The 26,433-nt window shown below is 46.8% G+C and overlaps 1 protein-coding gene across 2 annotated transcripts in view; it reads left to right on the plus strand.

The window, feature by feature from the left end:
* The window catches only part of LOC132424755 (kalirin-like), a 458,669-nt gene that overhangs the window by 176,963 nt on the left and 255,273 nt on the right, over positions 1-26,433 (plus strand). For both annotated transcript variants that reach the window (XM_060010783.1, XM_060010784.1), the window contains exons 2-3: positions 3,753-3,827; positions 11,739-11,853. In XM_060010783.1, coding sequence (XP_059866766.1) covers positions 3,753-3,827; positions 11,739-11,853 — 190 coding nt within the window. The remainder of the gene's footprint in view (positions 1-3,752; positions 3,828-11,738; positions 11,854-26,433) is intronic.

Here is a 26,433-nt window from a genome sequence, read left to right on the forward strand (position 1 = left end):
CTGGGGAGATGGCGGTGGTAATTTTTACTTCCCTAATAGAGGCAGAGCATTTCAGCTTTGCTAATTAACAGCACAGCAGGCTTGTAAATCTGACAGCAGCAGGACGTGAATGGGGTGGGATTAACACTGAACAGGGGAAGTGTGCCTTTGTCCTTAAGATAAAACACAGCATTCATGTTGGGCCAGGCCCATGGGAGCCCTCTGGTTCTTTCTTTTCCTGCAGTAACCCCAAGGGCACAGGGACCTTTATTTCTTCTCAGCCTTTCTTTAGAGGTAGCAAGGGGCCTAGGGTTTAGAGTCTAATAGTGCTATCAAATGTACCTTGTATCAGAGAGAGTAATTGCAGTTCATCATGTCTTCCTCCTTCAAGGTGTGTATGCCCCCGGAAGTTCTCCCGTCACTAGTCTCGCAGTTTGGTAACTTGGGCTGTCCGCAAAATGGGGTGCTGTGCCCTGAACATTCCAATCCCTAAACTGATTCCTGGGAAAGAATGGGCTGGGAGGCCAGGGAAGAGTTGTTATATCTTCCCAAATTGCAGTGAATCTTGCCAGGGAATTGGTTCCCAATACTTTCTTTCAAAGCATATTGATCTGATAACCTGAAGATCTTAAAGGCCAATAAATAGGAAGAAAGGGTTTAAAAAGTCTCAGAATACTAGAGCTGAGTGGTACTCTGGAGATCATCTGCTCAGATCACCAGCACTTGGTGTGACAGATGAGGCCACTGACCTTGTGCAAGTCACTTTAGGAAGGGTTAACATTTCATTCATGTATTTATTCTTGCATCAAATATTTATTGAATATTTACTATGAGTCTGCCCAGACATGTACCTGGGAGTGAAAACATGTTGCTGTTTCATTGGTCCTGTTTGAGTTAGCTTTCAGTGAAGTTCCCCTCTCTTATAGATTCTGACAGCTGGTTTCACAAGGATGGTGGGGGAATTGACACATAGAATCTTTAGCCAGTGCAAATAGGTTTTCTATGCAAGGTCACCAACTTCTGAGCTGCTGGGCTAATTAGTTTAGCTCTACTTGGCTTTACATAATAATGCATTATTGAAAAGTTATTTGTAATTCAATTTATTGGCAAATGAGAAACTAATTCAAACCACTAAGGCAACTTTTATTTGGAGAAACCCTGGAGCAAATCCTTTTATAATGTGAAAAATCTTGTTGCTGTTGGAAATGATTATCCCCTTATTTAAGGATTTTGTAAATCTGGACACTTTAGGTTTTCTTATGGTGGGCACACAACCTGGGAGATAGCTCAGCTGTGGTCTGAACGGGATGAGGGAAGACTCTGGCCTGAGAAGAGGAAGCCCCGCTGGGAATCTTAGACCAGCCCAACCCAAGATAGTGACATTTACTCGGGCCAACAATTGCAAGCTGCCTGGACAAGCGGCTCCCCTTCTCTCAGGTCTTGGAGTCTGGAGGGGAGAACAGAGAGGTGGGGCATGACGAGTGGGGTATGTAGGATGAAATTCCCAATTCCCTCTCTCTCTCTCCACAGGTGGGAGTGGGGAGAGGGCAGGATGGGGAACCTTTTGCTCCTTTTAGAGCAAATTTCAAACTCTTCCTTAATATCTGGGGACTGTGTGGAATTAGAGCCGTCTTGTATACTTTAACGTGGTAGGGGAAGAGAGGAAGAACGGTGGAAAAAAACAGGACAGGAGTTTAGGAGAGAAGAGGATTATGTGGATTCTTATTATACAGTAAAATCTCATTACTTTCCGTCTTGCTATTTTCAAACTTGTAAATAATCTAGACGAAGACAGGACTGAAGTTTAACTTTTCTTATTAAAATTTTTTTCTCTAGAAATTAATAGTGTACGTAGTGACGTAAAGGAGAGTGTATTAAAACTGATGTATAGGAAGACATAGTCCACATATGAAAATAAACTATTTTCATGCAGAAGCATCATTCTACTCAAGCAATTCATGTATTAAAGATGATCCTTATCTAGTTGGTAAGGCCTGATAGGACCCTTCCTTGCTCCAGAAGCTGAAACTTCTTATTGCATCATGGAGAAAATTTACCTATGATCTGTTTGTAATTTCTACAATAATTTATACGGATCCTAGTGAGGTTTAATTGCTTTCCTGTGTTGGAAGATAAAGTCAGAGCATAAAGATTTGTAGAAACTAAGAAAGTCCAAAACCATGCTTATAGTTAGAACTTTCTTTTTTATGGTGTTATTGTTTTTCCTCTATTGCCCACGGTCTTCTCAAAGTGAGCCTTGCAGCTGGTTAATTCAGCATCAGCTACTCTGGGCCAGCTTGTAAAGAGAAGCAACTGATGAAAAAAAGCCTCACTGTCTTCATTTAGTGAAAAATGAAAAAGAAGAAATAGGTGAAAGGGTCAGAGGCCCTTTGGAAATTTGTTTTGGGTTAGGGTATGACCTCTGACCATGGACACTGGCATTCTGGGGATACGTCTCTTCTTCTCTTTGGCTGAGTGTGCAACTGTCTCATTTCCCTTCCCTAGGCCAGTGACCTTACTCCCAGGTCGTTGCCAGAATTCCTAACAATTTTGGATCCTTGAAATAGTCAAGTTTTAGGGATTGAGACACCCTGAGTGGGACCATCCTGTCCAGCACATTTCTCCCCTCTGTAAATTGTCAGGTTGGGACCAGAAGAGAGTAAGCCAAGTGGAGAAAGGCACTAGAAGGGGTGTCTGTGGTCCCTGGTTCTCTCTCACTGAGCTGACACAGGGCCGCCACTCTTCCGGGGTCCCTCTGAGCCATGTCCCTAGAGGCGGTACACAGCAGAGATTCCATCACAGCCTGCAGGGCTCTGAGTGTGGGCTGGCTCTCCCTGAGAGTCCTTGTGGGGTACTCAGGGTAAGTGATAGGGGTGCAGTGGGCTGGCCTGGAGCTTTTGTGAGTATGTGTAAGCTGAGTCCTCCCTTCCCACGCATCGCACACGGGGCTGGGTTGTCCTTTGCCTCCAGAGGCTGCTGTTCCTCTGGGCACATTGTTATTTTGCATTCTGTGTGAGCCCCAGGCCTCTGCCCCCAACCCTCTAACAGGAGCTCAGCTGGACTCCTGAAAGGACTTTCCAACTGAGAAGCGAGATTTAGGCAGAGAAAGAGTTGCTGAAGAAGGGAGGGTGTTTCCTTCCCATGGGATTGACATTGCTCACCAGCTGTCCATTGTGGACTGAGGACGGTGATACTGAAAAGGCGGGAGGAGAGGTGGGGAGGGGTTTTGCACTCAACTTTGCTTGTCACTTGGGGATTTTCACTTTTCCCATCTGTAAAATGAAGACTCACAGTTGCTGTGCCACATAGAGGAAAGGCAAAAAGAATTATTTAGGGCATTGTGGTCCATCTTGATGTTAATTAACCTGTTCAGCAGATATTTACTGAGTGTCTACTGTGTATCAGCCACTGTGCTAGCACTAGAAGTGCAAAAATGATTTCTAAAAAGCCCCCATCTTCATGTTCACAGCAACAAGGCTGTAGTTGTTGGCTCCAGGGCTTGGAGCTTTGTGTGTGTTTTAGGGGGTAACTTGGACTGGTCTCTCCTTGAAAAGGACCTGGAGGGCCATACCCTCGGTCACCTCTGTGGCCTGGCATCACGTGGAAGAGTCCTTTCTGTTGTGGAGCCTCTCCTGCTCTTGGGCTGGGCTGTGGGGCCTGAGCAAGGCATTACTTTCTGGCTCATGATGGGGTTGGGAAACTAAGGGTGGAACTGAGGGATTCAGCCATTTGGCCTCTTTCACCCTTATTCTTTCTGTTTTGTTCTCTGACAGGGTCTTTTCGGAATGATGGTTTGAAAGCTTCTGATGTCCTTCCCATCCTAAAGGAAAAAGTGGCCTTCGTGTCTGGTGAGTGTCTACGGAAGCTTCCTTTATAGTGGACCTAGAGAAGTTGTGTGTGTGTGTGTCTGTGTGCATGCGTGTGCGCAGGCACTCACTTCTTTGTGTGCTAGTGAGAGAGAAGTGGTGGTGGAAGCGATGCTGTCCCCTGCAGCTGCTTCCTCTCTCCAGAGGCAGGCAGAAAGGGCAGGGAGCCCTCTGGTCCCCACTGGGTGTCCTGGAGGATGTTCACAACAGAAGATGAGTGCCCTCCCCGCATCTTGCACCCACACACACCCACCTCACCCCGCCCCACCCTCCCAGGCTTTTCAGGGCCGCAGGAGCTGCTGAGGCCCCTCTGAGAGATGCTCCAGCTGGAGGGGTCTGTCCGCTTCACACATCCCCAGAGGTTTTATTTGGGTTCATCTCTGAGTGGGTGGAGAGGAGATTTACATTTTTTCTTGCTCCTCCTTCTCTCTCCTTCCAGCAAAGGGAACTCAAGTGAGTTATTTGTGTCTATTTATTTATTTTTCTGAATAGTACTCATTTCTTACTTCTCTCTCCAACCCATCTTATGCACCTGGCCCCTTTAATGTCTAATTGAGGGGTTATCAAACTGTAGCCTGTGTTTTGCTGCAGGCCAGCCACCTGTTTTTGTAAATAAAGTTTTACTGGAACATAGCCATGTGCATTCACTTAGTAGTGTATTAATTAGCTTCCTATTGCTGCTGTAACAAGTTGCCACAAAGCTTGGTGGCTTACAGCAACAGAAATGTATTCTCTCACAGTTACAGAGGCCAGAAGTCCAGAATCAGTCTATTGGGCTGAAGTCAAAGTTTCAGCAGGCTGAACTCCTTCAGGAGGCTCTAGGGGACAATTTGTTTCTTGCCCCTTCCAGCTTCTGGGGGCTGCCAGCATCCCTTGGTTTGTGGCCACATCACTTCCATCTCTGCCTCCATGGTGGTATTGCCTTCTGCTCTTCTGTCTGTGTCAAATCTCCCAATGCCTCACAGTAAGGATACTTGTGACTGCACTTAGGGCCCACTCAGATATTCCAGGATAATCTTCCCATCTTAGGAGCCCTATCTGCAAAAGCTCTTTTTCCAAATAAGGTGACATTTACAGGTTCTAGGGATTAGGACTTGATATGTTTGGGGGTCATTATTCAGCTTTTTTACAAGTATTGTCAATGGCTGCTTTGTTACTGTAACAGCAGAGTTGAGTAGTAGTAGTTCTAGCAGAGACCAGATGGCCACAAGCCTAAAATGTTTACCATGTGGCCCTTTAAGAAAAAGTTTGGTGACCACTAATGTAATTGAAGCCAAACTATAAGGTGCACCAACATCACTCTGGGTGCCAGTTCTAGGGCATTAATATAGACCTCCTGGATTAGAATCTCTGGCAGGGACTGGGGGAATGGCAGTGTGAGAATAGCGAAGGATCATATTTTAAGAAATACATCCAGGTGCTTAATACACATTCGTGGATTGAGCCTTTGTTTCTGGATGATTCTGGTCATATACAAGGAGTGGTGATTCAATCACAGTGAAAGAGCCAGCACAGCCCCACAGTGCGGGGGTTCACCCTTGCTTGTTGGTGATAGCCAAAATGGAGAGAAGGCAGAGAGAGGAAGGGGGTTTGAGGAAGGAAAAACCAAGTAGCAGGTGTCTCCCACCTGACCAGAGGGAAGAGGCGAGAGAGCAGAGTATGTGATGGGAGTATATAAGCCTTTGAAAGGTACAAAGTGCATTGCATATTATTATTATTATCATTAGTGGTAATAATAATATAGTGTTTTGCTATTGTTTTTGCTGTTAGAGAGAGTGGCTGGGAAGCTGCCTTTCCTTTCCCCATTTAGTGTTAGTTGCTGGCATATCTTGCTAGGTGGTGAGCCCCTGTCACTGAAGACGCTGAAGCTCAGGCTGGTCCCTTGGCAGGATCATGTGGCAGCGACTTCAGTATGGGGAGAGGTGGAAGCCAGCCTCCAAAGCCTTGGATCTGGGTGCTTGCTGAGCATGTGGGAAGACCTTGTGTAGAAGTCCTGGGGCTGCTGGGCAGCACCAGGCCTCTGACTTCTGCTGTTGCCCATCATCTGGGTTCCCAGGACATGGCCCACAGCTCTATAGGGAGCCGGAGCAGATATTTTCCTTTTATTCTTTAATGCCTTGAGCCTATTTAACCTATTTAACCCGGTGTCCTCCCTCTCCCTGGGTGTCCTGCTAATTCTCCCATTCTCTATGCCTGATGCTTCCTCTATCTGCAGTGCATTCCCCACACCTTCTGCCAGTTTGAGCCTTTCCTCTCCGTCCCAAGTCAGTTCCCACTTTGCCTCCTCTAGGAAGCCTTCCTGGTTTTTTTTTTTTTACATCTTTATTGGAGTATAATTGCTTTACAATGGTGTGTTATTTTCTGCTTTATAACAAAATGAATCAGCTATACATATACATATATCCCCATATCCCCTCCCTCTTGCATCTCCCTCCTACCCTGCCTATCCCACCCCTCTAGGTGGTCACAAAGCACCGGGCTGATCTCCCTATGCCATGTGGCTGCTTCCCACTAGCTATCTGTTTTACATTTGGTAGTATATATATGTCCATGCCACTGTATCACTTCATCTCAGCTTACCGTTCCTCCTCCACGTGTCCTCAAGTCCATTCTCTACGTCTGCATCTTTATTCCTGTTCTGACTTACTTCACTCTGTATGACAGATTCTAGGTCCATCCACCTCACTACAAATAACTCAATTTCAGCCTTCCTGGCTTTAATGCATACCCTCTGAGCACCATTCTGTTCCACATCAGCTCAGGGCATATGAGTGCAGACAGGGTACATTCTGACACGGGGACCCTTGCTTGACTGTTCGTGGTTTATTTTTTCCCATGTGAATTCCGTCAGAGCCCTGGGGCAGGGCCCAGCCAGCCCTAGAAAAGAGCTTCCCAAGTGTAGGGAGTGTTCTAATGGAGTACAGAGCAACAATGTGCCAGGAAGGCAGTTAGTTAGGCATGAGGCCAGTAGCTGCTTCCCAGAGTAGGACCAAAGGGGCCGGGGATTGCAGCTCACGCCCATGTGTCGTTGTGGGCCAGGCAGCCCGGAATAAGTCTTTTTTTTTTTTTTAATTGAAGTATAGTTGATTTACAATGTCCTGTTAATTTCTGCTGTACAGCAAAGTGACTCAGTTATATATATATATATATATATATATATATATATATATATATATATATTCTTTTTCATATTCTTTTCCATTATGGTTTATCACAGGATACTGAATCTAGTTCCCTGTGCTATACAGTAGGACCTTGTAGTAGACCTTGTAGGACCTGTATACAGTAGACCATCCTATATATAATAGTTTACATCTGCTAATCCCAAACTCCCAATCCATCCCTCCCTTACCCCCCTCCCCCTTGGCAACCACAAGTCTGTTCTCTGTGTGGGGTAAGTCTTATTCATCTGCACGTGGTGCCAGGAGCTCTGGGGCTTAGGGAACGTTGTCCTTCTGTGCCTGGGAAGGACGCTGAGGGTGCTGGGGGATGACTGGCTGCATCTAAAAAAAAACCCCAAAACAAAAAACGAACCAAAAAAGGCCCTTGTATCCTAAGCTTTTAGAAGACAGAACACAAAAATAAAACAAAATAAAGGAACCCAGAAATAATGCAGTGTAGTGGTTACATGTCTTTCTGAGCAGAAGCACTGCGGGAAGTGCTGAGCAGAGAGACGAAGTGCTGGTTGAGCTCCCTCCCCTGCTGGTGCCCAGCATGGCCAGAGGAAGGGGAAGTTGCGCTGCCATGGGAACGTGCACTTGGAATAATCCAGGGCAGCCCACCACTGCGTGGGTGTGTGCACGTGTGTGAGATGGGATCTGTGGCTGTGCTCGGGGCCTCTGTCGTTTCAGCCCTGCCCCATCCTGCTCCGTATTCTCAGCCGTGGGCTCTCCCTTTGCTCTCTCTCTGGCTTCCTTCGTGTGCTTCCGCCTCCCACTTGCAATGCCCACTGTCCCTTTTATCCAGCCTTCTCCTGCAGGCCCCTTTCACCCCTGCTCTCTGTGTGCGCCCACACCCTCCTTTTGGCCCCCTCCTGATGTCCCTCTCCGCCGCCTTCTCTCCCATCAACATCAAGCCCATGTTCCCAGAGGAACTCCACACTGCTGTGGTGCAATTTTATACTCTGGACCCGTGTCTCAAAGCACGTTCGATAGAACAACAGGCGCATGAGATGATCCTCAAAAATGAAAAAGGGGTCTACTCTCAAATGAGTTTGGGAAACGCTGCCCCAAATTATAGTCCCCCTCTTGGAGATTTGCCATGTTCATTGAAGCACATGTCCTTCAAGCACATGAAAGCGTTTCCCAAGCTACAAATAATGCATTCCCTTAAAAAAACATCATGTGTGTCCGTTAGCATCTTGCAGAACTGTAGTTACATGGGCCAAACTTTTGGTATGATTTCCTAGATGTATTTTCTTGTCCTCCCCCCAAAGTACCCTAACCTCCTTACCCTAGTTGGAGCCTGCCTCCCCCTGAAAAACGTGAGTGCCATCCTCCCTCACGTCAGTCAGGTTCGCCTTAACCTCCCCTCTTTCAGCCTTGCCTCCTCCCCAGCCCCGTCCTGCCCGGCCTTTGTGGGAGGCCACCAGTGCCGGTTCTTGCCCATCTAACCACCCCGTCCCTCTTTATTCTCTACATTCCCGTCTTATAGCTCCCAGCACCAAAGCCTCGACTGAGGAGGCAGACAGCAGGTGTTGGGTGAGCAGGGGGATGGCGCTGCTGAAGATCCTGCCACCATCTCTGTTGCCTTTTCAAAACTTGGCTTTTTTGTCTCCCACCATCTGGGGTCCACTTCCACAATGCACACTGGCTTTAGCGAAGGGTTCTCATTCTTTGTCTCTGCTTATTGCCCTCTGGGAGTTCAGCACTCATGTCAGTTATCAGTCAAATCCTACAGCTTCATGGCTCCTCAGTCTCCTTGGCACCAAACTCTCCTACCTCCCTACCGTGGCCACACACATCCGAGACCTTGAGCCTTGATATGTCTGTCTGTGGCCTTAGCCTCTCACCTTGCACCATTGCTGGTGTTCCCCTATCAGTCGGGGGAATATGGATATCAGATAAAATATATGCTGTTCCCTCTCCTCTGGGCACTCATGAACCAGTAGGCCATTTCCTACCCTCACTGAGCCCTCCCCACTTAGCCCACGCATTAGTTCTATTCTGCTTTCGCTCAAGTTAGAGCCTAGCATGGACACCACAGCCAGACCTTTCAACAGAGCTCTCACTATGCCCTGGTACCCTGCCACCTACTCTTAAACCCACATGGTACCCAGTCCTGCTGTCCATTCTCTAGGGACACTCTCCAACGGTGGTCCATCCTCCTTTCTCCCAGCAGCTCAAGCCCACCCTGACCCTCAACACTATCTCACCTAGAGAAACAGTGTCCCCCAGGCACCGCTGAGCTCTCCCTCTCCATAACTTGTCTTTGTTTCCTCCTCCCTCTTTGAGTTCTGTCAGTCTGCCAAAGAGAAAGGGGCAGAACCCCTCCCCTTGTACCTACTCTGGATCCTTGGTCCATCCGTTTTCCCCACTCTTTCCAGTGTGATGATTCTTTTCCTTTATGCCTGTTCCTCCTCTTCTTCCTACAGTCTTGCAAGTTCACCTCCTTTCTGAAAAATACCTGGCTTGATCATGCAGCCCTCTCTGGATTCTTTACCCATTCTTCCTGGAGGGAAGGAATTCCACTTCCCCAGGTCTTCTCCCCCCACACCCCCTCCCCTGCCATCTGGAACCTTCTGCAGCCAACATTATGAAACCCTTGTCTCCCAGGGCATAACTTGCTCCGCTCAGGAGGGACAGTGCCAGCAGCCCTCCAAGCCTCTTAGGTAGCCTTTGCCATCAGACCAGCCTCGGTTCCCCATGTTCCCTTAGGTCTACTCTTAAACCATCCACAGAAGGTCAGTGAGAAGGACAACAGCTGCAGGTAAAACCACCCAAGAGGTACAGATGAACCTATTTGCAGGGCAGGAATACAGACGCAGACGTAGAGAACGGACGTGTGGACACAGTGGGGGAAGGGGAAGGGGGGATGAACTGGGAGATTGGGATTGACATGTATACACTACCATGTGTAAAATAGCTAGCTAGTGGGAACCTGCTGTATGGCACAGGGAGCTCAGCTCGTTCTCTGTGATGACCTAGATGTGGGGGAAGCAGGGGAGGGAGGTCCAAAAGGGAGGGGATGTATGTATACACATAGCTGATTCACAACATTGTAAAGCAATTATACTCCAAATTTTAAAAAGACAAAAAACACCCAAGAGTGAAAATCCTTCGGGTGAGCTCAAGGCTGGAGGGGAAGGTGGAGAGTGAGGGAGAACCTCCCAGCTTTGAGGGAACTTGATTCCTTCACTTCCTTTCTCTCCTGTGGAAGGCAGTTGGGAGATGGGGATCACTTACAAGGCAGATGAGATGAGGTTGGTTATCCGTACATGGAACCAGAGCCTGTGGTTTGGAAGGTTTGGAGTTGGGGGCCAGGGCCAAACTCTGTGGTATATCTACACAAATCTGCCCTGGTGGGGGGCTGCAGGGAAGGGATGGCGGTGCTGAAATATATTTTTCTTCAGTGTCAGCTCTCTCAGTGGCCCTGCTCTTGTTTGACCCTTTTCTCCTTGCAGCTTCCTTATTTCCTCCTCAGGAGTATCCTGGAACGGACTGGATTTTATTTGTCAAGACTCCCCTCTGTCTTGTGGTTTCTGGACCCCACAATCAGAGGGAAACATTATTCATGAACTCATACTGGGTGGGTCCCTGGGAGGCTCTGCTTTTCCTTGGAAAAGATCCTTCTTCAGGGCGCTGAGCTTTAAGCCTCTTTTCCAGTATTGGTGGTGGCCACGCCAGCCCTTACTCCCTCTTGCTCTAGATCCCTTTGTGGCCCCTGCTCTGGGGGATGCTGCATGGCAGCCTGAGATGTGTGCGGGATGGGGCGTCTGTGATCATGACCCAGAGTTTTCTTTGTGAAATAGACAGTGCCTGTAAGGACATAGTTACTACACCTTAGCTTCGTCCTCATCTAACCTTCCTGAGAAACTTGGTCCTGCTTCCCAATCATAGCATCCATTAACAAAGAAATTTTTAAATCGTAGAGTAAATAGTGAGTAGAAAGTTTGGAAAATAGAGGAAGGAAAAAGCAACCATGTAAAATCCCAGCCTTCTGATAGCAAACAATGATCATCATCTCAGTTACTCCCTCCAGCTTTTTTTAAAACCTGATATTTAGAAAACACTTGTAATCCTAGTGGGTACCTATGCATTTGCAGCGATTAAGACCTTGAGCATCCTATTCCCAATAAAGATTCATGTGCTCCTCCAGCAGGAGTGACAGGGGGCACCTCAGGCAGGCAGGCAGGGGTGGATCCTTGGTTGTGTAGAACACACTTAGGTCTTCTCTATGAGTCTAAAAACCTCCCAGCAATGATGTCCCTGCTGGATGCTTTCAGGGCTTCTCACCATGGTATTCAGTTAATCTTGAGCACTCCCTGCTCATAGAGGTCTGCAAAGAGAAGTGAACTGGAGGTTGAATTTCCTAAGACCATAGCACTTTTAATGGCTTGTTTTCTCAGTACGAGCAGTTATCACTTCCTTCATTATCGTCTCACATTCGTGAAGACTACTTGTCAAAGTGCTTCCTCGTGTGCCATCTTATCAGGTCTTGCAGCAACCCTGTAATATAGTCATCATTATTTACATCTGCATTTTGCAGATGAGCCACCAGAAAAGTCAAAAGACTTGCCCAGGGTCACGCATGTTCCCCACACCCAAACCCCATGCCCTTGCCCTTGCCCTTGCCCTAAGCAGTGACTGGATTTCTCTGGGCACCATCTTTCTGCCTGTTTCCAGCTCAGTTTCTAGCTGGTTTTCTTAAACTCCCTTCTCTTCCTCCCTGCAGGGGGCCGTGATAAGCGAGGTGGACCAATCCTGACCTTCCCTGCTCGCAGCAATCATGACAGAATAAGACAGGAAGACCTGAGGAAACTCGTGACCTATCTGGCCAGCGTGCCAAGGTAAGGTGAATGTCCTGCAGGGGAGGGAGGGGGAGGCTGGACTGATGCAAGTGAGTTGGAATGAGCCTCCATCCCTGCCAGGGGCCTGGCTGTTTCTGCCCTTGGAATGGATTCTAATTATTTCTGGAACATCATCACCCATTGTTCACCTCATTCCCATCATTCCCATTGTTACCGCTGGGATTCATATGGATGGAGTGGGAGCTGGATGTGGGAACCGTGGGCAGAGGTGAAGGTCCTAGGCTAAGAGGACCGGGACAGGCCCTGGAAGAAGTGACAGTGTGGCCTTGGGAGCAGCGATGGGAAACTGTTCTTTACCTTGGGGAAATGGGAATTCCAGCTGATTCCACTCTGGCTGTGTAATGGATTTTTTTCTAAAATCTCTGGCTTATGAATATGTTTGTGGATTTTAGAGTTTGGGGCAAATAACTCCACTTATATCATTCAAGAGGCAGCCTTAAACTCAATCTAAGTCATGCATTTTCAATGGGGGTAATATTGCCTCCAAGGGTGATGAGAATTCGTTCTTGGGGATGGCCAAAAAAAAAAAAAAAACTTACTCTTTTATGTATTAAGCACAGCTATACACATAGTACATAAACAGATATATACAATATATTCATAGTATTAAAATCCCATGGGGTGGGTGATTAAGGAAAAAAGTATAAAATGTCTCTTTTGGGGCACGGGATGATTTTTAAAAAAGTTGAGAAACACTGATTTCTGAGTGTTTCTAGGTGGTGCTGGCCTCAGAGGGTGGTGAGGGAGACATGCCAGGGACATGGTGTATATCTTTTAAGAAGGGGTAGGAGAGGCCTTTGCCTAGTCAGAGAATCATAGAATGTGAGAGCCGGCAGAGCCCTGAGAAGTAATCCAGGCAAATACATGTCATGTTCTGCTTAGGAAACAGGGTCCATATGGGATTAGAGTTGCTTACGGGGGTGGGGCAGTGGCAGAGCTTGGTCAGAACCCTCCTGACTCCTGCCCCAGTGCTCTCCTCATCCTTGCTCGTGGGCAGCGAGAACTCTGTTCTCTGACTCTTAGTGGGGTTGGAGCCTGTCAAGTGTTCGTTGTGGTAAATAAGAAGTGATGACTGGGACCTTTAGAACCTTCATCTTGTCTCTGTGCATTTTATAGGGGAATTAGTCAATCACAGAGAGGATGTCTGCCTTTGCGGGGAGACCTTGGCTAATTGTTGAACGTGCTGATTAAGTTCTTGAAGCAGGTGTCAAGCGAGGCCAGCACTTCATTTGAAAGGGCTGTGGCGGTGGGGTGGGGGCACATGTACAAAGGTTGGTGGATGGTGACGGGCAGGTGGAAAAGGGGATTTAGGAGCCATCATCGAATGCTTGGAAGAACGTGGAACAGAGTGGGGAGCCCTGAAGAGCTCCGAGCAGAAGGCTGTGAACAAATAGATGTCAGATGGTGTCGTTCTTTTCTTTATGCTATCCAGAGGGAACCTGAAAAAAGATGAAAGGTCTTAAGCTCCAATGAAAGGGACTTAGGTTATATCCGAAGAAGAACTTCTAAACTTTGAGTGCATGAGACTTGGATGAAGAATAGAAGAGTTTTTCCCCAGAGGTCTTTATACAGAAGAAATATTCCCATCTGTCTTGGAGGCAAGGAGCTGGATTAAATAACCCATGATTGATGAGGGTAATTTAGCAATTTAGCCATCTAGGGGCTAAGCATTTTTAAAAGCATCTTTCCCGAGTATTCTACTAACAGGAATAAAACTAGGCATTTTCTGAAGCGATATATGGGAAAAGTTTTTTTGCGGACCCATGACAGGCTCTTAGTTCTTTTAGAGACAGAAGAAATTTGGGATCCGGAAGACTCTGTTTTTCTTTCTGGTAGGTTTGTCACATCCCTGCAGCTAATGCACACTCATCTCTTCTTTAGAATAGAAGGTGAAAGAATTGGAAGACCATTTTCTTAATTCTAACTCGTTAAGCAAAGATGGGACAAAACAGATTGGAAGCAATTAAAAAGGAAAAGGTTTCTGCTGGGTGAAGGGAAACAAAATCCAATAGGGGCTGGGAGGAAGGTCATGAAAAAGGAGAAACAATATGTTATCGTTGGAGGAACATACTAGATGCAGGCTCTCTGCTTCCCAGTGGGTGGTCACAAGCATTGCCTCCCAGGCTCCTGAGAACAGAAAAGGTTCTTCACAGGTTCTGGCAGGTGGGAGGCAAGAATCCTGTTGCTACTTTCAGTGGGAAGAATTGTTCAGGGCTGCCTGCTGCCTCCCTCCCAAGGGGCCTATGTTCACCAGGAGTGTGTGTACCTGGCAGGCTAAAGAGTTTACCAACTAGTCATGCCTACCCATCACTTTCTAATTCTGTCGGCCACAAGTTCATACGTGAAGACTGTTTGAAACAAAACCTGGGACAGAGCTGTTCCAAAGACAGTGAGGTCTGGGGAGGAAAACGGAAGGACTTAGCGCATCAGGTAGTGTTTGCCACTCTTCTGCTTAGCCATGGCTTTGGGAAAGAAAGGATACTGTGAAAATGAATAGCTAGACTAGAAAGGTGACAATGATGAGAAGACATGGCCTATTCTGGGTCATGGGCAAGGAAGCTAGAAAGGTAGCCTCCTGTGGAGTGGAGTGTGCTCTTCAGACTGGTGTAATCATCTGTGGGTGACATTTGACATTCATTTATTCAAGCATTTATTATTTATTTATTTAGCAAATATTTAGAGCCTCAATAAGCCAGGCCGATTTAGGATTCATGGTGAGCAGGAACAGACATTTTGAGAAAGTTAGGGAAAACCTGGGTATTTCCCTACCCAGTGCTGAACCAGTGACCATAAAGGACAGCACAGTATATAATTGTGCTGGTAGCCTAGGGGATGAAGCAGCCCGCAGAAGACAAGCAAATAGGAACAGTAAGTGATGAAGGAGGATCCCAGAATCTAAGGAACCAATCAGCTTGATTGCCATTTTGGGCACCATTCTAGAATAGGTGATTAAACAGATGGTTGTGATAATTTATGAATTATCACAGTGTACGTACCCTTTATGAATATGAAGGGTATGTTTGTCTTTCTGGTAGGTTTATCACATCCATGCAGCTAATACACACTCATCTTTCCTTTAGAATAGAAAGTGAAAGATTAGAAGAACACTTATATTAATTCTGACTTGTTAAGCAAAAATGGGACAAAGCAGATTGGAAGCAAGTAGAAAGGCAAAGGTTTCTGTTGAGTGAAGGGGAGCAAAACCCAAGAGGGGCTGGGAGGAAGGATGGTTGTGTGAAATGAATGGGAAGAAATAGTCCCGCTATCCTGTGTGAAGGCCAGGTCATGTCTGGACTACTGCGTTCAGTTCTGCAGCATTGAACTCTGCCAACCCCCTTTGAGGAGCTACGTGGACCAGTTAGAGCAGGGGTACGCAACCACTACTGGCCTGTGGCCTGTTAGAAACCAGGCCGCACAGCAGGAGGTGAGCAGCGGGTGAGCGAGGGAAGCTCCATCTGTATTTACAGCCGCTCCCCATTGCTCATATTATCGCCTGAGCGCCACCTCCTGTTAGCATTATGGTGAGTTGTATAATTGTTTCATTATGTATTACAGTGTGATAATAATAGCAATAAAGTGCACAATAAATGTAATATGCTTGAATCATCCCGAAACCATCCCCCACCCCCTTCCATGGAAAAACTGTCTTGCATGAAACCGGTCCCTGGTGCCAAAAAGGTTGGGGACCGCTGAGTTAGAGTGCTGTCAGGAGAGCAGCACACCGAGGGATCCACAAACTGTGTCTCTTCAGTTGAAGGACTGAAGGATGTTTTCTTGCAGGAGTGAAAATGGAAGAAAAGTGATTCCTGACTTCAGGTATCAGGAGAGCTGCCCCAAAGAGGAGGGAACGGGCATGGTCTCTGTCGAATCAAAGGGTAGAAGTTAGAGAGATCAGGACTCTGAAGTGGAGAAAGAATCTGCCCAGGAGCTGTCCAGCAGTAACGCTGCTGCCTCTGGAGAAAGTGAGCTTCCTGTTGCTGGCTACTAGATGACCTTCTGTTAGCGATGCTGTAGGAAGGATTCCTCCAGTGGATTGGAGGCTGGATTAGATCATTTCTAAGAAGCTCTCCTGCCCTGAATTCTTTGTTTCTATGATATTGGGAAAAAATACATCATAAAATCTAGAACCTCAAAACAGTATTACCACCCCACCAACATACACTCTCTTTCTCAGGTTCCCTAAACAATTTAAGGCCTAGAATTTCACTTCAGATCTTGTCTACGTCTTAAATCCTAAGAGAACTGCTTTCCTGTCCCCTTGTACTCTGGATGGGAGTTTTGAGGTATCACCCAGGGCAAAGCATCATCCTGGAGTGATGTGTTTGTGACAGTACCAGTTACGCTTTTGGGATCCATCTCAGCCTCAGATGAGTCCTTTCCAACTTCCCTTTCTTGCTCCTGCTGAGTATGACATCTATCTCCTTGGGCTTCTCCAAGCTTTCTGTTATCTTATTCTGAGGAGTCATGGAATATTAGGGTAGGAAGAGAGGCCTTAAGAGTCTTCTAATGCAACTTTCTGACAACTCCATTCACTCAATTTAACAAATATTTATTGAGTGCCTAATATGAGCCAGGGCATGGATAGGTATCTTGGTGAACTCCCATGTTATCTTTTCTGTCATCCATCCTACACTTATCTAGCTTTTTTGTCCTTCTGCTCTACTATCTGCTTGCAGTTACTTGTACCTGAAAGGAGTGGAAAGGAAATACTCAGAAGCAATCAGTTGATGAATGTCCCTAGAAATTGAGAGACAGATAGAAGATCTAGGCTGAGAGTAAACAATTACCCCAGCATAACTCACAGTATGGATAATCTACCCACTGTGATAATTGGGAGTTGACCATATGCTTGGAATAGAAATTTCTAAGTATCTAGTAAAGAAATCCCAGGTGGTTTTATTGCATTGAATTCCTTCTCTTCTTCATCATTGTTATCCTGCTTTGTCATGAACATCTTTCTGCTGCTCCCAAGGGTACCGATTGTTAGCCCCTTGATGTATCAGCCACTTAACTCTGTTCTTAGCAGTGTTGCTGAGATGTTGAGTGTTCCAGCAAGGAATGCAGGTGTCATACTGGTGGGGAAAGATGACAAGAAATTAAGATGGGATATTCTGCAATGCCAGTCAAACCAAGGTGCCCATATTCACAGCTTATTATTTGATAACATTTGCTCTTGTTCTGCTGATTTCAGCAAGAGATAAATTGGGCTTATAGCCAGCACTATCTTCGTGCAGCATCACCAGAAAATAGAAGTAACCAGAGAGAGCCAGGAAGACAGTTAAAAGATGAGTAGGGAAAAACGACAAGGATTTCCTCCTATTATATTCAGCACGAGAGAATCCAAGCTATGGCAACTGTCATCACTGAATCCGTCTGTTGTAAGGGCCTGTTGAGTTGTGTCATTGGCATCCTGCCCTTTGCTCTGAGATCATCAATTAAAGGAGGAGGCAGGGAGTGGTGATGGAAGGTTCAGAAAATAGAGCCAATGAGGACATTTGCCTAAAGTTTATCGCTTTCCAGATCCCTTTTTAATTTCTTTTGTTGCTTATATATAAAGGGTTTATAATTTCTATTACACTTCCCACATTCTACACAAATTTCTTAGCAGTATCAGTAAAGTGTTCCTGTTGTTAGGTGTACATAAGCCAAGCCCTGAAGGGCAAATAGTATTCTCCTCTGCTGCTAAGGAACATAACATCACAATAGTAACAACCATTGTCAGCGATCACCTTCCTTGGAGCCATACAGACGCTCACAGCAAAGCGAAGAGAGGCATCTTCGGGTAGATGGAAGGCACTGGGGTTCAGATCCCAGCTCTACCACTTCTGAGTCAGGGAACATGTGACCACTCCACCCGGGTTATCTGAGAAGAGTTTAACAAAGCCACACTTGACAATGATGCGGGTAGGCACCAGGGAAAGCAGCAAGGTGTGGATTTCCAAGTTATCCCAGAGCTGGCAGTAGCAGAGAGGGAAGACATTACGACTTCTAGGCCTGAAGGGGCCAGGTGAGGAGAGGTGCATAGAACCTGGAGAGGTAGCTGTATGAGAGGGCTGCTTGACAAGAGCTGTGACCTTCAGTAGAGAGTTGTCACCAACTCATGGTGATTCCATGATGTGGGGCAAGGGAAGTCGATACTCTTGCTTCCCCCCTCCCATTCTCTGACCTCCTGTCATTGTTTTTCATTGATTGAATGCAACCAAAGCCAGGTGACAGGGGGCTCATTGAGGCAGTCCATGTGGGTCAGCCTCCCAGGGCATCGGGTAGAGGGGAGAAGATAGAGAATGGATTCAGAGGGGCAAAAGGAAGATGTCTGACATAGGTTGAGACCTTGGGCATATGACTCAACTTTTCTGAGTCCAGTATTCTAATTTTTAATTTGGGAAAAGAACGACCATCTCACAAGGGTGTTGTGAGGAAACTATGTAGCAATCTCTCATGCCTAGCACCCAGGCAGGTACTAGCGGCAGCAGGTGTGGCCCCTGGAGGGGGGTGATTGACCCCAGATACCCCCGACCGAGCTGTGTCTCACTCACCAGGTGTGGCTCACACCCCCTTTGCTTCCTTCCCACCTTGCCTTGTCCCTGCAGTAGGTTGGGCCGCCCCCTTGGGGGCACAGGAAGGCAGGCAGGGGCAGGAGGGGTTTAAGCCCCGTCCCCCCTCTAAGCAAGCTCCAGCCTACCTTGCCCTCACCCTGGAATCTAGTGCAGTGATGAAAATGCAGAGTCACCTTTATCCAGGTGAGGCCCAGGAGGCCTGGGCTCCCGGTGGCAGCCACTGAAGGCGGGCTAGAGCCACTCCCTGTCCCTGTCTGCTTCCACTCTGGGCCTTGGTTTCCCCTTCCTTCCCTCACTCGGGGCGCTAATAGCAAGGAGCTGGCCTTGCCCACTCCCATCCATCTGCTCCTCCCCAACCCCCAAGGTTCTGGTTCCATCTTTCCTCTGTTCACAAACTACCTCTGGACAGTTGTGTTGTTTTTTGTCCAATGTTTCATTCATTCCTTTTTTTTTTTTCCAGAAAAGGATATATATATATATATATATATATATATATATATATATTTTTTTTTTTTTTTTTTTTTGCAGTACGTGGGCCTCTCACTGTCGTGGCCTCTCCCGTTGCGGAGCACAGGCTCCGGACGCGCAGGCTCAGCGGCCATGGCTCACGGGCCCAGCCGCTCCGCGGCATGTGGGATCTTCCCAGACCAGGGCACGAACCCGTATCCCCTGCATTGGCAGGCGGACTCTCAACCACTGCGCCACCAGGGAAGCCCGAGAAAAGGATATTTTTTTATTCAAGTAACTGCAAATAGGAAACCAGAGCGGGGGCGCCCAGGCTGGGACAAATAATGACTACCTCCTCCCTGATAGAACAGGGGGAGAAGGTGGCCCCTACACCCAACAGTCACCACCGGCCCCCCTCCTTACTCTGCTGCAGCATCCTAGGGGCAGGGCCCCACCTTCCCTGGGACTGGGGTAGTCGGTAACCCAGCCAGCTTTGCCCCAGGCCCCTTCCCTTAAGAGCATCTTGGAGGAGGGGAATGTGGGCAGAACAGGAGGCGATGAGGATGAACATTTGGCGCTGGTAGCAGCAGCAATGGATGTCTAAGGTGCCTGGCACCCGGACATTCAGTACTTTATAGTCTGTCTCCTAAAGGAACCTAATAATAATAATAACTATAAGTATAAATACATATGTGGCAATATTTGCTGCATATGAAGGAACAGGTGTAATGTATGTGTCGATTATAAAGCATAATAATAAATCGAACACCTGAGAGCCCACCCCCAAACTCAGAAGCAGGACGTCACCTCTGCTCTTGAAGCTCCCTGTGGCTCTTCCCCGCCCTAGTCTCACCTACTTCTCCCAGAAATAACTATTATCCTCAGTTTTGTGTTTATCCTTGTCTGGCTTCCTTTGGTATAGTTTACCACATGTCTACATAAATGATATATTGTTTAGTTTTGCATGATTTTTTTTTTTTTTTTTTTTTTTTTTTGCGGTACACGGGCCTCTCCCTGTTGCGGCCTCTCCTGTTGCGGAGCACAGGCTCCGGACGCGCAGGCTCAGCAGCCATGGCTCACGAGCCCAGCTGCTCCGCGGCATGTGGGACCCTCCCAGACCGGGGCACGAACCCGCGTCCCCTGCATCGGCAGGCGGACTCTCAACCACTGCGCCACCAGGGAAGCCTGTGATTTTGAGCTTTATAAAAATGGTATTATACCATGTATAGTTTTCTGTGACTACTGTGCTATGCAACAACATGGATAAATCTTCAAACATAATTTTGAGTTGAAAAAAAGCACTTAATGCATCCAACCTCTGGAACTGATCTATTAAGTAATACATAAATGCTAGCCATTATCATTATCTTCAAACCTACATTATTGCACTGTTGTGAGTATTCTGTATACATTAACTTAGTTTTCACAACATTTTGAAATGGGTATTATTTATTCCCATTTTGCATATGAGGAAACTGAGTCTCAAAGAGGTTAGATAACTTGCTAATGGACACACAGCCAGTGTAATGTGGAGCACCAGAGCCTGCGCTTTTATCCTCTGAATAGATGAGGAGGCCACAGTGAAGGAGGCAGTGGTTGATGGAGTGCAGGGGACAGATTTGGAGAGAGAAGGAAGGTAGACCCTGAAGGATAGGATTGGATTGGAGCAGGACAGTAGAAGAGGGTAGTAAGGAGATGAGGGGCAGATGATGTAATTTCGGTGGGCAGTGGCATCCTGTCCATCAAACCTGCTTCCTCCAAGGTTCTCTTTGGATTTTAAGTGTGAAGCTTGCTGCAGGTGGGAAATGCAGGTGGCAATTGCCTGAAACCTGGGTTTCTGCTGGCCGAGACAGCAGTGGTGACTGTGGATGTGCAGGATAATGAAGGTGGTGACTCAGACTTCCTCCCCCAGGTCTTTGTGTTCAGTTTTAGACACACAAATGCTATTCATTTATGCTCATCTGTGTATGACAGTCAACTATTTTTCAGTAATTAATTACACTAAGGGATGTAGTAGGGGGAAAAAAGCACTTAAGACCATGGAAACTATTTAAAGAGATAAGTAAAAAGGCTGTCTGTGGTAGGGATGCGGAACATAAAGCCTGGAATGGTGGGGGTGGCCTCTTTTGTATTCTAGGGGGCTCATCCTGTTCTGTTTCCTCGGGTCTTAGATGTTTCTGTCACTCAGCCACCTGCCTAGTTCGATCTTGCATTGCTCTGGCGTCAGAAGCACAATCCTGGCATTACTCAGCAGTCAGCTCATAGGCATTTTGAAGTTAGTTCACTTCCGTGACCGTGCCACTGCTGGACTTGGCAGGTCTGTGTCTATGCTGGTGCAGTTCTGAGGCAGAGGGCCAGCCAGAGGGACTCTTGGAAGCCTTGTGAAAAGCCACTGTGTGTGTGTGCGTGTGCGTGTGTGTGTGCGTGTGTATGTATAGACTGGGGAGAGCCAGCTGCGATGCTTCACATGCAGAGGAAAGCATTTGTGATTCCCTGGAGAACGATAACCTGGACAATCAGAGGCGGAAACCATGTGGTCATGAAGTAACTATGGGAAGCAGCACTCATTATTCCAGAAATGCTTCCAGTAAACGCCTTTAGGTGATAAATCAAGGACCCAGCACTGGACAGAAGGCTTCCTGATGGAGAGGGTGTGTTGGTTTTTCTTCACATGCGTCTTCAATGCGACCCTTAGAAGGGACTTTGGACATTGCCACTGACTTGGTGGGAGTGGAACTGTGGACTAATAGAGGAAGAAAGAGTGGCCTTGAGGACAAAAATTGATCCTGGAAATTTTGCAGGGGGTTCCAGTCCAGGAAGAATGAACCCCTGAACCCTCCCCTGTAGGAGGAGAAATGTGCATGCAGCTGACAAACTGCCTCGCCTGTAAAATAGGCATAGAAATATCACCAGACGCAACGGTAGTGAGGATTACTAGAGAACACAGGTAAGGTACCTAGCCTAGGACTCGGCACACGGCACGGGCTGGTGGCAAACAGTGGTTTCTTTCCCTTTCCTTGCTTGGCAGTAGGGACCTTGTTTTGTCACTTGTCCTTTATTGTCTCTAGCACAGCTTTGTCAAAGTCAAGGTTAGGGTGATGGTTAAGGTTAGGATAAGAGCTAGTAGAATGGTAGTAATAGTAATAAGATCAGTATCGCCTAACAGGCTTGTAATAAATACTGAATGAATGAATATATATGCCTAATAGTGTGATAAAGTCTTGGCCTCTTTTTCAAAGTAGAAAAATATTTCTTTATTATAGAAAATAAATGCAGAAAATAGAAAGAATTTTAAAAAACCACTTGTAACTCTAACCTCTAGAAATAGGAATAATTAATATATTGACATTTTTCCTTCCTATATTTTTCCTTTGGAGATTTTTAAAAGCAGAATTGAATCATATTGGTTATTTAATTTTGCTTCTTATTTTATTCCACTTAATATTATACCCTAAGAATATTTTCATAACATTAAAACCTTTTTATGCATAATAGTATAGCTTGGGATACACCATATTCTAATTAACCCTATCATTAGACATCTAAGTCATTTCCAAAACTTCAGTGCTGTAAATAACTCTCAGTAAACTTCTTTGTTTGTGGACCTTGTCTACATTTTAAATGGTTTCTTTGGGATAGATTTGTGGCAGTCCTGGATTTTTTTAAGGCTAGTGATACACATCGCCACATTTCTTTCCAGATTTCCCAGTTTATACTTCCAGTATGTCTTGCCATAGAGTTCCAAGTCTTTATATTTCTCCAAATTTAAGTTTATATGCTCCTTACTGCCCAGAACCCACTGTGCAAACATTGTCATTACCATTATCAAGAACCCCAATTTAGGGCCATATGTTATGCAAACCTGACCCTGGATTTGAAAGAGTAGAAGAATTGGCCACAGGGTCTGCCCTTTGGGGTCTTCCAGGGTAGGATTCCTTTCACTTGCCTAAACTAATAGGGATGTTAAAGGGGACCATACATTAAAGTTCAGATCTGATAAGAAATCTATAAAGACTTAATTGCTTTTTGCCCTTGGTGAATCTTTAGTTTTGCTTCTGGGTGTATTTCAGCTCCTTGACTGGTTGTGTAATTAGTTCCTGGCTTGGCACAAAGTAGTTGTTAATCTTCTCTGCTCTTATCTGAGCTGAGGTCCTTATCTGCCTTCCACTGAGAAAGTTGGGTCTCCTTGGAGTTTGTCTCTGGGCAGCAATGTTGAACGAGCCTCTAAAGCTTAGGTGGGGTCATTTACTTTCTTGTTTAGGCTTCTGAAGTCTATGGCTCACCAACAACAGGCTGATTAGGAAGCTGATGTTTCTGGTTCCACTTAGATTAGGTAAACTTCAGCATTGCTGGTGATATAAGTCCCAGTATATTCAGGTCTTTCAGGAATTCTTGCTGGAGAATCAGGATGATTTAACTTTAGTTCAGATTCATTTGGCTGGAATATTGGAAATGAGGGAGCTCCCTGAATATGGATACTGGAGAGACAGCCTGGCACTGGGGAAGAGGATGTCTTTTTCACTTGGTGGTTTCCAGATTTAGGGTTGTTTCTCCCTCCCCCATTAGGTAATTATTTTCAGCATGTTTTGTATTTCTCTTCACCTGTCATTGGTTAGGTTCTATCATGTGCCCCTCACTGGTGTTTGGGGTTGTGTATGTTTTTTTGGCATATATTGGATGCTGACACTTCACGTTAGGATACTTCACTTTTGTTGAGACTGCCTTTATCATGTACGTATACTTCTGGCAATTTAGGTATGCTGCCACCAAGTGGTGGAGTACATTAGCTCAGCTGCCTGGAAGATACAGATGGGTTTTTGTCAGAGGCTCTAAACGGTAATATTCTGCTCTCTCCTCACTAGACCTTAGATTTTCTAGGCTTTACTTTTCAAATTTTTATTGAAACATTTAAACTTAAGTAACCACTAAGTGACAATTATTTTTCCTCAACTACAAAATGGGTTTAATATAATCTTTCCTAGACAACTGTAGTAAATATTAAATAACGTTTAATACTTGAGTATGTAATAATTGTCTCACCGAGGAGAAGTATTCCTGTTTCTAAATTGAGCAAGTGTGACAGCCAGTCCTGTTTCTTCCGGAACCCAGACAGGAACACTTGGTTAGAGCCACCGTGACTCAGCTAGGACACATATTGTTCTGAGTCATTTACTGACATCATCCAAGTGTGCGTCCTGATGGTCCTACTCCCTCTTTCCCTTTCTCTCAGAGCCTCCCTCCTCTCCCCCCGCCCCCTGCCTCATTCTAGGTCAAGCAAGGACCAGCCTTGGTTTTGAGAACTATTCAAAAACCTTAAAACCAGTACATTTTTCTGCCTCTTGTCTCAGACTGTTCCGTGCAGTCCTGAGCTGGAATTTCATCTGTTTCCACTGCTAGCAGTTTGTGTGCCAGGTTTTGCGCAGAAACTCCTCTTGGCCTGGTACCCGAGGCAAGGTCTGAACCTCGCGCTGTGACATTCTCCACCCTGATTCCCTGTGCCGGAAGAGACTGTCCTCTCATCTCCAGACTGGAGGCTATTTTCCTTTGCGGGAAACTCAGGCTTCAGAACTTACTTGCTGAAGAGAAATTCCCTATTTTGGACCCGGAATAAGGCAAGAACCACTCCTCCCCCTGACCTAGCCCATACTGGGATGGAGTGCTCCGTTAGGGAGCCTGCAAATCGGTCCTGATTTAATTCTGTGCATAGATGGGACAATGGGACAATGACAATAGATAATGGTCAGATAATCCTCTGGTTTTGTCAGGCTGAACTTGCAGACCAGTGAGGGGTCCCAGTCCTTGCCCTTGGGAAAGCTTGCAGTCTAGTGGAGGTTCTAGGACCCACTGGAGAAAACCAACTAAACGTTTTCCAGGCATTTGTTCAATAAGCATAGCAGTTCAGTGGATGTCATCAGAGATAGTTTATTGGATGTCTAATCTGAACTGAATTTTAAAAGAAGGAGATGGATTAGAATCCTGGAGCTTGAGGCAGGAAGGGATTGTAGAGGTCAGCCAGGCCAACCCCTTCACTTTAAAAGGGTGGAATGCTGTCCAGAGAGTGTGTTGAGATGCCCAGGGCCACCCAGCTGGCCAGTGCTGTTGCTGGGGCTGGTTGCTCTAACCCCACTCTTCCCCCCTAACATGGACAGGACCCATGGGCCAGCAGGTGGTCCCCAGAACAGCATGCAGTGGGGTCAGGACCTCCCTGGGGTCTTACGTGGAGGGATTGTCCACTGACCCACAAGCTCTCAGGGCCTCTGAGCTAGCTGTGGGTGTGGGCAAAGGCCCGTTGGAGCCCTTCATGTTTAGTTTAAATTCCAAATATGTCCCCCTCCCTTGGGTTTCTCCGTTGGCTCTCCTCAACCTCCCTTGCTGCTCTCAGGTTTGCATCCGTGCCTGAGCCTTCACAGGGTTTTCCACCGTGGAAATCACAGGGACCCTCACTGGTGTCAGAAGGCAGGAAGGCTGGCTCCTGGGTGAGATCTCCTGCTCTGCGTGAAGTGGAGCTCCTGCGTTGGCAAAGCCCAGCGGGCCTGGCCCCGAGGGTGCCTGTGAGGGCAGCTGACGGTGTCTGCGTTGGTGGTTTATTAGGGCATGTGTCTGTGTGTGCAGGCAAATAGCAGCGGGCTCTCAAGAACGTGACTGTTACTTAGGGAGGAGGAGGAGAGGTGGTGTGCGCAGGCAGTTTTCACCAAAGATTGTTTCCTGGAGGAAGCGTGCGGTTTATTAATGAGGATTCCACCTGCCCTGCTAGGAAACCGGAGCCCCGCTGGAGAAGGGGGAATCCCCGTGAGAGGGCGAGGCGAGGTGGGGATGCAGCGAGAGGAGGAGAAGGAGTGGTGATGGCAACAGGGATGGCAGTGAGCAGGGTGTCCCTGGTACACGGCACACTGTGGCAGCCTCTCCTGAGTCAGCTCTCTTCTCTCTTCTCTGTCTCCCGGCTTTGGAAAAGCTCCCTGTGTTCTATAGCTGGGGTAACTGAGACACTGTGGTTAGACAGGTTACAGTCTTTGGAATGTGGATTCAATCTTTGGTCTACTACTCACAGATGTATGAGCAGTGATTATAATGACATTTTTTTTACAGTTAAAAAGATGACTGGTTTTTCACCTGGCCTGACTATGGGAAAGAAGGGGCAGATGGTGAAGGCCAGAGGAACATGGCCCTGGGGTTGGTCTGGGGAGGGCAGGGGAAAGGCTGTGTGGAGAGGTTGTGGGTTTTGGTTTCTGTTCATTCTTTCTTTCCCTCGCTGCTTTGGTTTCCATTTCATTTCTGTTTCATGTTCTGAATGCCCTAGAAGGAAGGGACAGACAGCTCTGTGAAGGAGGGTGGGAAATAGGACAGGAGGCTGAGGTTGGGAAATGGATATGTCAGTTTCCATCCCAGCCGCCTGAACCCTCTGCCACCTGCCCTCTCTGGCCAGCCAACCCCAGACTTCTAGGAGCAATGGTTCTGGTCCTTCTCCCAAGTTTCCAAGCTCCTTTTCTCCTAGCCGAGAGTAGCTCCTTGCAAGTGCCCTGCCCCAGGCCAGTCTTGCTTAGAAAGCAGGTCTCTT

Source organism: Delphinus delphis, chromosome 4, assembly GCF_949987515.2.
Source record: "Delphinus delphis chromosome 4, mDelDel1.2, whole genome shotgun sequence".
NCBI classification, from domain to species: Eukaryota; Metazoa; Chordata; class Mammalia; order Artiodactyla; family Delphinidae; genus Delphinus; species Delphinus delphis.